Raw genomic sequence first — 17564 nt, 5'->3', positions numbered from 1 at the left:
AAGGACAGATGTATAGTTTCTTCTTTCTAACATTAAATGATTAAATGTTTAAATCTGAGAACTGGGCTGACTGCTAATCTGTCAATGTGAGGCAAAAGGTGGAAACGTTCTTCAGAGTCAAGTTTCAAAGGTCTGACTGGGGGACAGAAGAAAGAAAGGGTAGGCTTAGTACAAATCAGTTCCACCCTCGATGCCTTCTCCCTTGGCAAACAGGGATGGGTCAACGCCCTGGCCATCTACCTGCTCCACTCCAAAGCCAGTTTGAAAGGGACTTCCTGGGAGGAAGTTGCCACAGGAATCGTCCCTGGAATGATATGGCCAGTTTTGAAAAGCAAAGGGGATGTGATACCATGGGGTCTCAGGTGCAGGAGGTCATGTTATGTCTGCATAAGATGATTTTTACCGTGAAACATTTCTGACATGCAAACCTAGGAAGCAATTTCACCACTCACAGACTAACAAGGGGCATCTTCTTGACACACATCAGGCGAGAGGAACCTTTCGATGTAGGCAAATCGCACGGTGGTTCCTTCCATTCACAAAAGAATTTCAGTCAACGAAACTGGCAGCTTTTATCTTCCCTATCTCTAAACTAATTGTTATGGCCTAGACAGGTCATCTAATAGAGTTAAAAATATATATACAAAGCAAAACCCAAATATGTTAATCTCTACAGAGGAAAAATATCTGTATCCCCTCATAGCAAAAAGCAAAACATACCCTAATCCTCACAAACATGACTAAAAAGCAAAGTTTAAAAAGTTCCTTGATTATTTTTATCAAAACTCCAAGGAAATTAATAATCAAACTCCATGCAAAACAAGTCATTACTAGGACAGAGTAACTAAAAAAAATCCATAACAAAACCATTACCTTGTCATTGCGTTCACACAAGAATTTTAGTCTTTGAGCCCTTTTGTGCATGAATACACCATCCAAGTGACCAGTTTCCACAGATCGGATCTCTATGGCCTTCTCTCCCCAGCCCATTGTCTGATTGGATCGAATATATGCTTTTGGGGAGGGAAAAATTACAAACCATTAAAGATAAGGAAACAGCCCTGAAAAGATGTTGCTTATGTGATAAACAAGTATTTTTATACTTTTAAATCTTTTTAAAATTTTAAATTTAAATGCCTAGCATTTAAGTATTTGTCTTCAAGGAACTCTGCCTTTGTAACCACCTTGTCCATTCTGTGAAGGAGTGACTTGCATCAATGGTTGATCTATTTCATTTTCCTTAGGCCTTTCATGCCTATCTAGAAAAATGACCCACTGAGTTTAGAGTTTAGTGCACAGATTTTTATCAATCCAATCACGAGAAAAGGCAGGGAAGAGAAACGATGAGTGACCAGAGACAGTGACTTAACTACAATAAAACCAAAATAGTTTTGGAATAGAAACCCATGAAAATGTCAAATATCAGTCTTTATTACTGAATGCAAACTAGAAAACTACGCACAAGGCTGTTTGTAGTTACGGTTCTACCATTCTCAAGTGCAAATAATTTCCCCTTCTCTCCGTCTCCCTTTACCAATTCGTTACCAATTCTCTGTCTCCCTTTACAAAGTGGTCAACAAAAACATGTCTGATTTTCCTCTGGATGTTTTAAGGATTAAATGAGAGATTATGATAACAGGATTTTTAAAGTATAAAATAATTTCTTGGATTTTGTTGTAAAATAGACCTATGACTATTTCCACGGCCTACAATCTAACTTTCCACCATCTACTGCCAACCACTCTGTTCAATGGTAGCCAAAAGGTCTGAAGGACATATAAAATCAGCATGATAAATACATGCAGTCTCAGACACAGCTCCACTTTCACAAATGCTGACTTTCCCCAAGTTCTCCATACCTACTGACGTAGGCATCTCTCCCCATTGTAGAACTACATCCTTGGTGATCCTTCCATATGTGTTTACATAAACCCCCTCATCTTCATAGCACACCAAAAGCTCCATTCCATCTGTATTGGGGAGGATGATGATTGCATGGGGTTTGATGCTACACTGGATCTAGAGAACAGGAACAAAGTACAGGGAAGAATGTCTGTGGTTATTTCCAGCCCTGTGAAAGTGCTCAGTAAGAGTCTTGGTGAATGCACTGGTACCATATCCTTGTTGATAAATACAGCAATTAGATAACATTTTAGAATACTCATGCAATATATATCCCCAAGTCTGCTTTTTCCCAGTAATATACTCTACTGACTCACATCTCCTGAGGCCCATGAAACATATTTGGATGCTGGGCTCCAATTGAGAACCACTCCCAACCCAGGGATGTTCTGGCCTGCCAGCAACTGCCCCAAATCCATCCCATGTTAGTCAAAGCAAGGGCTAAGAGGTTTTCATAAGGGCTCCACAGAGCCAGGAAGGTGGATTTCCACTTGTCTAAGAGCATGGAGCTACTGAAAATTGCTTATCATTTAAATACTCACCCCCACACCAAGGGGAAATGAAGAATCCCTGCTTGTGTTAGTTCACTAAGCAGAGTAAAGAAAAAAGTCAAAACAAAATGAAGCCAGTCAACCAACCATAGAGTGTGGGTTCTTTCTTACGTGTGTTGGTAGATAAATGTCATAGACTGATCCGGAATCCACATCAACAGCATGGAATCCAGCACAGGATCCATAGATCACTTTCAACCTCTGGCCTTCCTCAACAGTGAGATCCACCAGTAATGGCTTATGTACCAATTCTCCAAATGACTGCAAAGAAGACATAAGAGAGAAATGAGAAGATGAAGGAGAACTATAGATCAAACTAGAGAAGACCCAACATACTCAGTTATTCAATTACTGAGCCACACTGGCAACAACCGTAAGGCAACAATACTCTACAAAATTAGTCTTTATTATGTTTTTGCCTGTTAATTAGCATCTGGAAGACACTTCTTCCAGAAGTTATGTTCCAAATCTCCCTATCCAGACCAAGATTTCTGCTCTGTCACTTACTGTGCTGTTGGCTGCCTTGATCAGAAAAGCATGCACAGTAAAATAGCGAGGACTTTCCCAAGCATACTACTCAACTATTCAAATGCACAAGAGAGTGACAGGAGCTGTAGGAGTCACACACTGAAAACTGTATCACTATTACCATACTAATCTCTATTTGAACTATAAAGATCTCTAATTTTCTGACTAGACTAAAATGGTGAAAAGGCTGTATGTGCTACAACAGCTTGGATTGTGCTGGTGGTCTCCGTTTTTCATTGACATCACTACCCACAGTTCATGAGACTAGGATAATGAAACAGCAGCTTTAAATCAGGTAATATGTATAAAACCAACTAGTACGGTACCTGGTATATAAAGAATATCAAGGTCAGATCTCAGAAGATAATATAACTGTATAACCAATTATCTTTATTCAGTAACACTTGGATTTATTTTTTAAGCAAATATTGTAACTCCATTTATCCTGCTTCACTGGGAAATCAAGCACTAGGCAATCCAAAAATATAAGTTTTCCAAATAAATGAAACTTACCCCTTCACTAAAATAAAATAAAAAAACTATTCGAAAAAGCCAATCACCAGGCAATGTGAGGTATATTTGTAAATTCCATGAGTATTTTTGTGAACTCACAAATGAAAACAGTCCTAATTTTAACACTAAGTACTCAATCATTTACTTTCCTAAAACCGTATACATGCAAAATGGCAAAAGCATCTTAATTTATACATGAGTTCAGATGTTACATCTGAGTTTTTTATTCAAACAAAAATGGAATCATATGAAATATTTTAACGTTTTTTACTTACTATGTAATGTTCTTTGTCATTAGAATTTCTGTAATTTAATTTTTAATTAGTATTTTATGAACAGATATACCTTAAAACTGCCCATCAGACATAGTTTTGTTATCAAAAAAGCATCTAAATTTTCATACGCATCCATGACTCAGGTGAAGGTCATTTTTTTTTTGTTTTTTTTTTGAGATGGAGTCTCGCTCTGTCGCCAGGCTGGAGTGCAGGGAACTCCGCCTCCCGGGTTCACGCCATTCTCCTGCCTCAGCCTCCCGAGTAGCTGGGACTATAGGCGCCCGCCACCTCGCCCGGCTAGTTTTTGTATTTTTAGTAGAGACGGGGTTTCACTGTGTTAGCCAGGATGGTCTCGATCTCCTGACCTCATGATCCGCCCGTCTCGGCCTCCCAAAGTGCTGGGATTACAGGCTTGAGCCACCGCACCTGGCCTGAAGGTCACCTTTTTAACTGGAGGGTGGAAGTGCTGTTCTCTTTTCCTCTGTTACTACATTGCCACATCAATTAAAGTGTCTACCCAACATTTATCTCTCTCTCCTTCTCACTCTGTGGGCTTAGAAAGATTAACTAAGCTTATTACACTACATTACATTAGGAATGGTTTCTTATGATAAAGTTATATACTATATTAGCACATAGCTTTTATATTAGCAATTTTAACAGTTCAGACTTTTTAAACGTATTCCCTGACTCTTGATTGCAGCTTGCATGGCCAATACTATTTTTAAATTCACTTGATGTTGTTACTTACCTTAAAGGCCATAAATTTGTGATATGGCTTTGGTGCCCACGCATAGACTTCCACAGAACTCTTCAAAGCAATCACCAGAAATTTGATTCTTTCATATTTTACTGAAAAACAGTAAATAAAAAAGCAAGAGAAGCACAGTCAGTATCAACATAGCCCTCTAAACTGTTTTAGTTGTCTTCTGCAAACTTTATAAATATGCCTTCTATTTATTCATCCAAACGGGAAAAATTCAGAGACAGATCACACCTCATAGTTTCCTTTTCCAACTCTTTAATGTAGTTTGACCATCAATGAGTACTGTCACTAATGATCCCCATCTTCTTATAAGATTCCAAGATATTTTATAATCAAGGACAATGCCAGGTATACCACCCTAAAGTCTTCAAGGACTCAGTATCACTCCAAATGAATAACAACATGATTAATCAGCCAAGAGACTTCTGAAACATACAGAGAGACCGAGGTAGTCCTTACAACTTTCTCTAGTCCTGCATGGGGCTCACACAGACTGAGGAAGAAAAAAGGCTTATACTAAAATATTCAGGAGTCTTGGATTCTACCAACAGAAGTATCTGTGCACAAGTCCAAGTATCACTAAGACCATTTCCTGATCTACAGAAGTAGAAAAACTGCCTCCTTCCCATAGCTATTTTGGTGCCTTTACTGCCAGGCACCTCTGACAAAACAGGTACTCCCAGGGGTCCCTGAGTACATGTGACTTACTAATGCAGATCCGTGATTTCTTTACAAGCTGACATCACACCACTACTTGATTCCTTCTTTGCGCATGAAAGGGAACTTGTTAACTGATAACTCCCCTTGTCAAACTCTACATATTACCACTGTTTAAATAAATCAATAAACAAACATTAAGACACAAAGGTTTCTAAGAGTTTGACAAAACCAGTACTGTTTCTTAGACATCTGCGATGATAGAAATTCTCTGTATCTGTACTGCTAATATGATAACCACTACACACATGGGGCTATTGGACACTCAGAATGTACTAATGATATTGAGGAGCTAAATTTTAAGGTTTACTTAATTTTTATTAATTTAATATACATTTAAATAGCTCCCTGTTCTTGGTGGCAACCATAATGACAACGAATGAATGACATTATCCACACTTATTTCCTGAAAATACTTATGATTCATTCTGTACGAGTGACAGGCGAAAAGACTACTGTTTCGTTCTGGGGAGAAGCCCAACAGACTTTTAACACATCTGCCTCTTGCTCCCCCTGTAGGATAATCTATTCATGTACATTTCATCTGTTACGAGCTGTTTCATTACATTTAGCCTTAGATGATTTTAGTTATACCTCAACACATAAAAATACTTTCCATAAACACAGAAAATCCTAATCCTAAAATCTATCCTAAGCAGATAGTTCTACTTTCCCGTATCATCAGAATTGTTTGAGATACTGAGGCAGCTCCCACAATCACCATTAACCAATGAACTGAGGGGTGCAGACAGACTACATGAACAAGGCAACGCCAAGCATGACAACATCCCCAGGAACAGAGGAACTGATGATGTACAGATTTTCATAAACACAGAAAAAAGAAAACACGCGAGCAGAAACATTCAATAGGTCCATAACATTAATCAGTTTTAGGTATATAGAAAAACTTCCTGTTTAAATTCTGTTAAGAGTATCACATCTTTCCCATAAAACTTTAATTTAGCTAAGGTCCATTTTTTCTCCCGTATGTCTAACATTTGTCCCAGTATTTTGGTTTTTTCCTATGTTAAAAAAAAAAAAAAAATTGTTTTGATTAGCTGGGCATGGTGGCAGGTGCCTGTAATCCCAATTACTCAGCAGGCTGAGGCAGGAGAATTGCTTGAACCCCGGAGGTGGAGGTTGCAGTGAGCTGAGATCGCACCATTGCACTCCAGACTGGGCAACAAGAGCAAAACTCCATCTCAAAAAAAAAAAAAAAAAAAAAGTTTTGGTTTTGTTCCTGTGAGATTTTACTTCATGAGAATCACTGCTTCATGCCAAGGAGAAAAAAACAATACAATTGCCATAAAACACTGACTGGCCAGCTGGGCTCACTTACTAGTGAGGAGCACAGTAGCTGTGCACAGGCACTTAATTCAAAATGGCAGGCCATAAGCCCTGGAGTCAAACTCTCAAATACTCTTATCAGTGCCTGCCAAGGACCTTCAGACCTCTAAGTGGAGAATAAGCCTGGCATGTAAAAAAGGACTCGAGTCAGCTGGCTTCCACTGGCAAGATTTCCTTAAAGAGGTTACCGTGAACCACATCTTACAGAGGACAAGAATGTGGGCTGTCAAAGAGGAGGAGTGGAAAGACTCTCACAAGATGAACAGCATAGGGGAGACTGCGGGCGGAGTGAGTTGCAGGGACGGACTCTGTTATGCATATAGGTGCACAGAGGGAATAAGACAATGTCTAGATGAGACTTCAAGATTAGAATGTGCCTTGGAAACAGAACACCAGAAATGATCCACGTATTTCAGAAACAAGTCTATTACTACAAACTTCAAAAAAACCCGTGAAAATTTAAAGTTTAAAATTCAAACTGAACTCTAATTAAACTCTGGAAAAACAAAATATGACGCTTCTAGAACTTACCAACTTTATAATGTACACATCCTTCCAAATCCCCTACGGTTGTCCATCCCTGCTTCTTCTCAACTTCTGGATCATTGTGAAGTATTTTATTTCTTAACCAGGACAAATAGTAGACACGTAACTTATCCTTTTTGCCTAGCAAAACAAATATAAATATTTTACATGCATATTCAGAAGTAGGTCTCATCATTAATAACAATAGTAACCAAAATAAACTTCTACAAAGAGTAAATATCATTTCCTCCAAGAAAACCCCTTTGTATCAAAGTTTTACTAGAAACTCAATTCAAGTTGCTCAGATGGACTTTTGAAATCCCTACAGAATTATCACTGGGTACAGGCCTGGGCTAGAGGGAAAGTTTTTAAAAAATAATAAATTCACACTTATGTAGATGGGTAGTATCAATAAACTACAAAGTAATACAAATATCTGCATAATACAACCAATAAAGCTTATAAGATGCTTTCACATGTACTATGCCATCTGATTCTCAAAACCCTCTAGAGTAGCTACTATCTCCCATTTGACAGATGAGCACAAGGGTTAAATCAATCACTTAATGCCAGCACTTAAACCTAGTGAAAGGTGAGTCACAAGTTGGAGATGTGTACCACAGAAACAGCTGACAAGGGAGTCATATCCAGAATATGTAAAGAACTCTTACAAATCAAATAGAACAGGAGATAACCCAATAGAAAAACTGGACTTGCCACTGTAACCGAACTTCGCAGAAGAAGTGATCTCAGAGACCACAAAAAGATGCTCGTTCTCAACAGTAATAACGTGTTAAAACAATAATGAGATGATTTCATACACCTAGTGGAATATCTAGAATTTAAAAGACTGACAATATCAAAGGTAGGCAAGGTGTGGAACAACTAGAAACTTCAGAAACTAGTGTTGTAAACTGTTAGAACTGCTTTTGTAAGTTTGGCATTATCTATTAAAATAGGACATGTGCGTATCTTACATGTGATCTGGTAATCTCTCTCCTAATGTAAGTGTATGTATATGCCCCCAAGTACACCAACAGGAATGTTCATAGCAGCATGGTTCCTAATAGCCCCAAACAGGAAACATTAATGTCTGAATGGATAGTAAAATGAGTAGATACATTGTGGTGTAGTCATCTAAAGGAACAAAGAGAAACTACAGCTACAAGCAACAACAACAAAAACGATGGTGGGCAAAGCTAGCCACACACTCACATCAACAAGCTAAGAAGAAAAATCATATGATCATATCAACAGATGCAGAAAAACATTTGACAAAACCCAACACCTACTCATAATAAAAACTTTCAGGAAAATAGGAATAGAGGGGGAACTGCCTCAGTTTGATAAGAAACATCTACCATAAAACCTTACTGCTAATGTCATACATAATGGCAAGAAACTAGATGCTTTCCTTGTAAGATAGAGAACAAGGGAAAGATTTTCCTTCTCATAACTCCTAGCAAATGTTATATTGGGTGTCCTAGCTAATGCAATTAGAAAAAAAAGGGAAATACAAGGTACAAGGACTGGGAAGGAAGAAATAAAACTGTCTGTCTTCACAGAAGACATGATTGTCTACACAGAAAATCCTGAAGAACCAGTAAAAAAAAAATCCAAAACCAACCAACCAATCAAAAACCCTGCTGGAACTAACAAGCAATTATAGCAAGAATTATAGCAAGGTTGCAGGATACAAGCCTAATAAAATAAAAAGGTCGGTCACTTTCCTGTATTTCCTGTTTACCAGCAACAAATCATTAGACTTTGAAATTAAGACTACAACACCATTTATACTAGTACTTAAAAAAACAAAATGGGTACAATAAATCTAATAAAATTAGTCCTTTGCTAGTTTTATTTAAGGAAAACTGTAAATTCTGACGAAATCAAAGAAGAACTAAATAAATGGAGAGAGATTTCCATCTTAATGGATAGAAGATTCAATACTGTCAAGACATCAGTTCTTCCCAACTTGATCCATAGAGTCAATGCAATTCTAAACAAAATCCCAAGTTATTATGTATATATCAATAAGCTGACTCTAGAGGCAAAAGACCCAACACAGTCAACACAACATTTAAAAAGAACAAAGTTGAAAGACTGACAGTACTTGACTTCAAGATTTACTATAAATATACAGTAATTAACACAGTGTGGTTATTAGCACCAAAAGAGACAAATGCATAAATGGGAAAAAAAAAAAAAAATAGAGCCCAGAAATAGAACTATACGCCAGGCGCGGTGGCTCATGCCTGTAATCCCAGTACTTTGTGGGGCAGAGGTGGGCGGATCATGAGGTCAGGAGTTCGAGACCAGCCTGACCAACATGGTGAAACCCCATCTCTACTAAAAATACAAAAATTAGCCAGGCGTGGTGGCACATGCCTGTAATTCCAGCTACTTGGGAGGCTGAGGCAGAAGAATCGCTTGAACCTGGGAGGCGGAGGTTGTGGTGAACCGAGATCTCGTCAATGCACTCCAGCCTGGATGACAGATCAAGACTCCGTCTCAGACAAAAAAAAAAAAAAAAAAGAAACAGAACTATACAAATATAGTAGTAATCTTTGACAAAGGAGTATAAGCAATTCAATGGAGAAAGGCTGGTCTTTTTAATGAACGCTACTGCAACAACTAGATACTCACATGCAGAAGAAAACACCACTACACAAACTTTGAAACTTTCGCAAAAATCACTTCAAAATGGATCGTGGACCTACATGTGAAACACAAAGCTATAAAGCAGATTCTAGAAGGTAACAGAAGAAAATCCAAGGGACTCTGGATTTGGCAATGACTTTTTAGACACAATACCAGAAGCACAATTCATGAAAGAAAAAGCTAGTAAGTTGGACTTCACTAAAATTAAAAACTTCACTTCTGTAAAAGACATCATTCCACAGCATGAACAAGCAAGCCACAAACAGGCAGAAAGTATCTGCAAAACACATACCTGACAAGAGACTTAAATCCAAAATAAAACTCAACAATAAGAGAGCAACAATCCAATTACAAAATGGATTAAAGATAGAAGAAATACCTCACCAGAAGATACACATAGGAGATGTACCATACGTCATTAGGAAATTGCAAATTAAAGTGAGATACGCCTATTAATTCCTACACCTCTTCAGAATGGCTAAACTGCAAAATACTGAAAAAATGTTTAGAAAGTCTCCCCCCAAAAAAAAAAAAAAAAAAAAGAAAAGAAAAAGAAACAGCCATCACTAGAACACATACTGTTTCATTATTATATAAAATTAGTTCAATGAAGGCAAAATCAACCTAACGTGTTCCAAGTCTGGACAGTGCTTGCCTCTGGGGGCAGTCCCTGGGTGGCTTCACAGGGCAGTTTTGGGGTGCTGGCAATGTTCCATGTCTTCAGCAGGGTGGGGCTATCTGGATGGATTCTGCGTGTGACAGCTCATTGAGCTGTATGCTTATCTGTACTTTCTGTGTATGTCATACTTCAGTATAATCCCTTTAACTTTTGGGGAATTGTTTGCAGGAAAATATTCAATATATGTTAAGAGAAGAAAAAGACCACATAGTTTTACATATAATGCTTTGTTTCCATCTTGTGAGATATATTTACAGAAAAGAGGAGAGGGAAATACAAAATGATAACAAGAGTTACCTCTGAGATTGGGGTGACATTTTGTTTTAGTCTTCCTAAGCGTTTTCTATTTTTGAAGCTTCCTACAATTGACATGTACTACATTTATGATTGTGAAAACCATTAAAAACTAGTAAGAAAGGAAAAAAAACCAGAAAAGTAGAACAAAAAAATGATTACTGGTATCAGCTGATCTTGTTAATTTTTTTTTTTTGAGACAGCATCTCACTCTGTCACCCAGGCTGGAGTGCAGTGGTGCTATCACAGCTCACTGCAGCCTCAACATCCCAGGCAAAAGCAATCCTCCTGCTCTGGCCTCTCAAATTGCTGGGATTACAGGCACACAATGCCGTACCTGGTCTCAGCTGATTACTGATCCCCATGAACTGTCTAGTTTCACTGGATCACTAAATGCAGATTTGTTTTCTCCAACTTAAATAACTACCAGCCATCAGCACTCTAGTTTTAAACGGCTGTTTCCTCATTTAAGTATAAATAGTGAAATTTTTGCATTTCAAGAAACTCCTTAACAACCAAAAGCATATATGAGAAATAAAATAACTACAAGCAAATATGTTACATAACAAGCTTGTACTAACAAGCAGATAATTAAATCAAAATTATTGGTGGTATCATAAGGGATTATAATATCGTAATTGACTGTAAGTGGTGGTATACAAGACCCATTTAAAGTCTTGTAATTTTGCATACCATTTGACCAAATTATGATCTATGCAACATGGTATGTGCCTAAAGGTTAAGTAAGCTACCAGGATATCTGTGAAAAATGTTCACATGAGGGAAAAAAAAGGAAATATACCTAAAGGGCAACAAGAGAAGATAAGTAAATACATTTTAATATATCTATGCAAGGAAACATCCTGTGGTCATAGAAAATGGAGGCCATGGAAGGATGTTCAATGGCATGGAGAAAGCAGACTACAGGTTTGGGACAATCAGGCCTGGATGGGATACACCCGAACTTGAGGACAGAGGTTGCCATGGACAGGCAGATGGCAGAGGAACAGGGATGCTGACCGTATGTACAACAGTATACTGCAACAACTGTTCAAACCAGCGAGTTATAGTTAGTACGTGGGTGCCATTATTCCTATTATCCCCTGTATGTTTGAAATATTGTATAACCATTTTTATGCAGATTTTTTCCCTTAAGTGTAGAGTGAGTGTGATGTATGCTTAAAAGACTGGAAGTTAAAAACTTACAAAAGTCAAAAGATATGATCTCTGGATGATTTTACTTTTTATTTCTCCTAGTGGTTTTCCTGTAGTAGTTTATATTATACAAAGTTATACTAAGAAAAATGCTCTTCTTAAAAAGAGACGTAATTGGCCTGGTGCGATGGCTTGCGCCTGTAATCCCAGCATTTTGGGAGGCCGAGACGGGCGGATCACGAGGTCAGGAGATCGAGACCATCCTGGCTAACATGGTGAAACCCAGTGTCTACCAAAAATACAAAAAATTAGCTGGGTGTGGTGGCAGCGCCTGTAGTCCCAGCTACTGGGGATGCTGAGGCAGGAGAATGGCATGAACTCGGGAGGTGGAGCTTGCCACCTCCAATGATCATGCCAGTGCACTCCAGCCTGGGCGACAGAGCGAGACTCTGTCTCAAAATAAATAAATAAAAATAAAAATAAAAAAGAGACATAACTGTGTTAATTCACATAATAAAAACCATAATACAATACTTTTACAATAATGGCAAAGAATATTTCCTTTTGCATGTACCAAAATTAGCCAGGTGTGGTGGCGCTCGCCTATAGTCCCAGCTACTCAGGAGGCTGAGGCAGGAGAAATGCTTGAACCCAGTGAGCCGAGATCACGCCACTGCACTCCAGCCGGGCAACAGAGCGAGACTCTGTCTCAAAAAAAAAAAAAACAAAAAAAAGGTCTGGTGGAAAGGAGTGGCCAGAGACCTACATACTGGATAAGGCAAATGAAATCTAACAAGCAACTGGGCAGAGAGGGCAGTGAGAGATGCCAGTGAGAAAGCACACATTCGTATGCTTCTCAAGACTGCTTTTGGAGGAGCCACAGATCAAATGTGCGTGTGTGTGTTGCATCTGAATACATCTTCAGCTCACATTATTGTCAAGCCTCGATGCGGCTGTATCTTATTTAACCAGTACATCAGAGAATGAGCTAACTGAAGTTTAGTGTGTAAAGCTACAACACTGTTAAGATTGTTTAGTGTGTAAAGCTACAATATTGTAAAACAATCTTGTAAAGCTACAAGATTGTTAACAATAGTGTTAAGATGGTGTCACATATTCTGCTTTACAAAACAAATACTCACCAGATATTGTCACCAAGACATTCAAGCCCTCAAGTACGTCCATTTGTTGAAATCGTCTTCGGTTAATCAGAGGATAGACCTTCCCTTGGCCACTTCTGTCCAGCAGCATCAGGCCACTCTCTGTACCCACTAGCAAATTCACTCCTGTTTCAGGGACACAGAAAGGCCTCAATTTTATGCTATGCTTGGCAAATCCCCAGGTTGTATAGAAAGGATAACATCATCTATTTGGAAAAAAGTGCAGCTTCCTTAATTCACCCAGAAGAAGAAATCTTTAAAATAGAGGTTAAATAGTTAAAGTAACCAATCCTGTAACACATCACCATGTAGCAATGACGCTGACATATTTAAACATAAGAAAGGATAAGGGAAAGAAAAAGAAACCCTTATCCCATCAATTTCCTTAATAATCCATTAGTTTCTAATTCTTCCTCAGTTCCTCGAGAATGTTATATGCTGATTATTTCCTGTCTTAACAGATTCTATGTCTAATTAGCCACATCACACATTTGAACAAACCTTCACCTGATCCCATGATCTCTTTGTGCTTCCTTATCTTTCATTGGCAAATCTCTGGAATGGGCCACATACAGCCCTCAAATCCTTAACAGCTTATGATTTGGCTTCCATCACTCACGTTTAAGCTTTTCTTAAAGATTACTTTCCACCATCATCAAGAAACAACTGCACTCAGTTCTCCTGTCCCTCCATTTCTTAGGACTATCAAAATATTGTGATCTCCCCATGTGACTCACCCTATTTCTCTAACCTTGTACTGTCACAGTCTCCACACTCTTCTGCTGTGATGTGACATCTCCTTCCTTGTTTCCACACCTGCCCTCTGCTTCTTCAGTGGAGACATTTCCACTGCTGTCCATCTGGTGACACACACACACACCTGTGTGTGAGCGTGCCTCAAAACCAGTGACTCCTAATTCCACGCTGCTACTTTGCCTCCTGCTTTCCACCCACTGCAGATCTCTACTGAAACTAGCCTCATAACTTTTGCCATTTCTATCAACAGCTCCCAAGCTGCTCTGCAAAACTAGCTAAAACTGGCCACTAGAGCCAGAGAACACCTCATCTCTGTGCCTACTTTCCCTTTCCTCTGCTCTCACAATTGTTCAGGCTTTGGCAACCTTGTAAGTGATGGATAGAGACCTTAATTAAGGTTGTTAAAGGAGCTTCTCTCTACTTTCTCATGATGTACAGCCAATCAATCCTAATCTTGCTAAAATACTCAAGTTATGACTACCTTCAAAAACTGCACATTCCATGTAGAAATTGTCCCAAAGGCCTTGGGCTGGCATCTAAGACTGATTACCGCTTGGCCAAAGCACTTCTCCCTCTTGATCATTCATGTATTTCCCCAAATGCTCTTGTTCCTTGATCTAGAACCTACACTGTCAGAATCACCTTTGTAACATGTAGCACAGACGACCTTACATTCCTAGGGAATTGGATACCTGTATGTATGTGCTGATTTCCTCAGTCATAAACTCATCAAGACAAGGAATAAAGTATTTGTGTAGAGGGAGTGAGGGGGAAGAACATCATGGCACATACACGTATGCCCACACCCTATTTCCAGATAATCTGAAATAAATAATTGTGACGGCACTGAGAGAACAACCCTCCTAGAGCTGTCTCTCAGTTCGTGCCTGGTCCTTATCGAGTTGACCGAGTTGGGATTATCCCAACATTTGGAGGAGAGTATCTACCCAAGCCAATGCTTGTGGGGATACTGATTTAATGCTTAGAGATTAAAAAAAAAAAAAAAAGGTGTACAACTTAAAGAAAAATATTTAAATATGTAATATGTGATTCATTTTCATATAATTTTATTTTTGAGGTTGGCCATTCTGCCCTGACTATATCCTTGTCAAGGTGGAACTTATTTGAATATTATGCTTAGTGTTTTCCCTGCATATATCTAGGCAAATTGATCTAAAACAGCTCAGAAATTATTGGCAGAAAAGACAGATATTTATTGATAGAACTGCTGCCAGACAGATACCATTTCAAAGGTTCTATTTTACACAATATTTTGTTACTTTCCTGGTCAATCTTCAGTATCAAGTAGATTTTTTTAAACTCCTATGTCAAGAATCTGGTAATAACTACACAAAATATGAGCCTTGTGAAGAAATATTATTTGCATTTCTAAAAATAAACATATAAACATCAACCTCAAGATTTTACAGTGAAAAGGAATGAGGGAGTAACAAGATAAGCTGAAGACTCTTTTCAAAACACAAAAGCTGAAGGTATTGTGGCATTTACACTCTGTCTTCTCCTTCTCCATGATATATTTCCAAGTTGTATAATTGTACAGTTGTATAATTTTATAAAGTACTGAATGCTAATAGTCAAAAGAATACAGTCACTGTAAAGTCCTTGGAAATTACGAGCATGAAAAATGAAAAATACTGGGTTGCCTATTGCAGTAAGTTTTTATAAATATACTTCTCCAACATTTCCACTGCTAGATATGATTGAATTTTAGTGAAAACTGTCAACCTCAGGGTTCAGGGGTACAATGTACACTACTGAGTATAATGTGCACTATTTGGGTTGATGGTTACACTAAAAACCCAGACTTCACCACTATACAATATATCCATGTAACAAAACTACTACTAAAAATTTATTCAATAAAAACAAAATGGAGATTAATCATTCCAATAGTTGACAGTTAAAATGAGTCAAGCATATACATGTGCCACACCAGTCTGCTAATATACCACTCTGCATGAGACAGGAGATGGGCATTACAGAAGTCTTCCATCCTGTCTATCCACAAACTATTCAAAGCAGTACTTCTCTAAAAGACCAGCCACTGCTCAGAATAAAAATGAAAGTGTTTGAGTAGTGGCTAGACACCTACCCCATAAGGCAGCACACAGAATTTCAGAGTTAAACCTCTTCTTGTATTTACGAATCTCTGGGGTATCACTCTGTGGCCTAGTGTTGGTAGGATTCACATTGACCACTGAGCCTTTCCGGGTAGGATCTTGCCTTATGGCTTCCGGTCTCATCCCATCACAGGAAAATCCCACTGAAACACAATACATTTGAAATTATTTTCTGAACATACACACACCATGCCTGCCTCCCTCCCCCAGTACACTTCAAGTAAATATTCATGTGGTATAACCAACACTTTGTCAAAGAGAAGAAATCTGTAAGCAATATATATGGAAAAAGGAAATGGACTCTGCAGAGCATTGCAAATAAGGCAATCCAACTGGGATGGCAAGTTTCTGTACCTGAGGTCTGTGCCTGTGAACAACCAGCTACACCTAAGCCACCCAAAAGAGCAACTCAAAGATAAAGTCCCATTTGTCAGCTGCTTTCTTGTTGCTACTGTACTTACCCACAGAAGTCACTGTTGTTCCACTAGATGGAGAAATCTGTAGTAATCTGGGGTCTATAAAAGGTGTAAAGGAGGAGGAAGATTTGTGTTTCTGGAGTGTGCTACTAGCGGACTGAGTCTGCAATGTAAATTTCAATGTTATTAATACAACTGGCATTTTAAAAATGAACATTAAAAATATACATTTCAATTCACTTCTATGTTGCACTATTTCCCAATACTTTGGCTCTATTTCTCTTGCATCATTACCCCAAAAAATGCTCTGCAGGGAGCTTCCACATTGCACAGCAACCCTCAGGGCAGGCTGCTTTACCTGGAACCACTGCAGGAGCCATATCTCTACCAGAGACATTGCTCATCTACAAAGCGGTGCTTCAAGCTACCAATGAAATCTATACTTCGTGTGCCTAGCTTTAAAACAAATTAAGTAAATACTTATCATGAAACTCCTAAAGGAGGTCTGAAATGTCTATCTCAATTCACCATTTTCTGAATTTATTCTCCTACCCAAAAGAGTCCAAATAATCTATGCTGGAATATTGGCAATTATTAATAATTCTAGTTATTTTAAATTGAGCCTCTTGCCAGAAAGCTACAGAAGCTTTGGCTACTGTTGTTTTAGGTGCATCACCGTTAAACCCATACCAAATGGGGACTCATTAGTGAAAGTGTAAATGACAAAAGAAGGCACATCCTTTTGATCTTTTAGGAGCACTAGTGTTTTGGTTAATAATGTAACTTAAGACAAAAAAACACAAAGAAAGTGAAACAAATTGTTAAGTGGAAATGTAATGACAATTAAAAACAAAACAAACAGAAAAATAAATTTGTCGGTTTAGTGAGTTAAGGGTTATAGTAAAATACTGCACATTAGAGCGAAATGGAGCAAAGTTTAAAATATAAATATAAGGAGGAATGTGAGTGTAGGTGGGAAATAGATCTCAGGAGAAAAAAGGAACATGTCTGATCAAGTGCTTTTGTCCTGTACCATTGAACCCTCCATGGACACCGAGAGTCACCATGTCCTAGAGCCCATGCCCTCCCCGAAGCTTCCCACCTGAACATCTGTCCCCTGGCAGCAGCTTCCCTCCCTGTGCCATGAGTCAGTGGCCAGTCCAGTCGATGCCAAGCCT

General features: G+C 38.5%; 1 protein-coding gene across 5 annotated transcripts in view; it reads right to left on the bottom strand.

Annotated features, from left to right (window-relative positions):
* MAP4K4 (mitogen-activated protein kinase kinase kinase kinase 4) overlaps positions 1–17564 on the bottom strand; it is a 189954-nt gene that overhangs the window by 2944 nt on the left and 169446 nt on the right. For all 5 annotated transcript variants that reach the window (XM_011956595.1, XM_011956597.1, XM_011956596.1 and 2 more), the window contains 8 exons: positions 16432–16549; positions 15943–16113; positions 13056–13199; positions 7131–7265; positions 4521–4621; positions 2565–2714; positions 1860–2019; positions 874–1013 (listed from right to left, as the gene is read on the bottom strand). In XM_011956595.1, the coding sequence (XP_011811985.1) occupies positions 874–1013; positions 1860–2019; positions 2565–2714; positions 4521–4621; positions 7131–7265; positions 13056–13199; positions 15943–16113; positions 16432–16549 (1119 nt within the window). The remainder of the gene's footprint in view (positions 1–873; positions 1014–1859; positions 2020–2564; positions 2715–4520; positions 4622–7130; positions 7266–13055; positions 13200–15942; positions 16114–16431; positions 16550–17564) is intronic.

This window comes from Colobus angolensis, unplaced genomic scaffold (assembly GCF_000951035.1).
Source record: "Colobus angolensis palliatus isolate OR3802 unplaced genomic scaffold, Cang.pa_1.0 Scaffold42, whole genome shotgun sequence".
NCBI classification, from domain to species: domain Eukaryota; kingdom Metazoa; phylum Chordata; class Mammalia; order Primates; family Cercopithecidae; genus Colobus; species Colobus angolensis.
The sequence above is the reverse complement of the archived record's forward strand: the minus strand, read 5'-3'. Positions and strand labels throughout refer to the sequence as shown.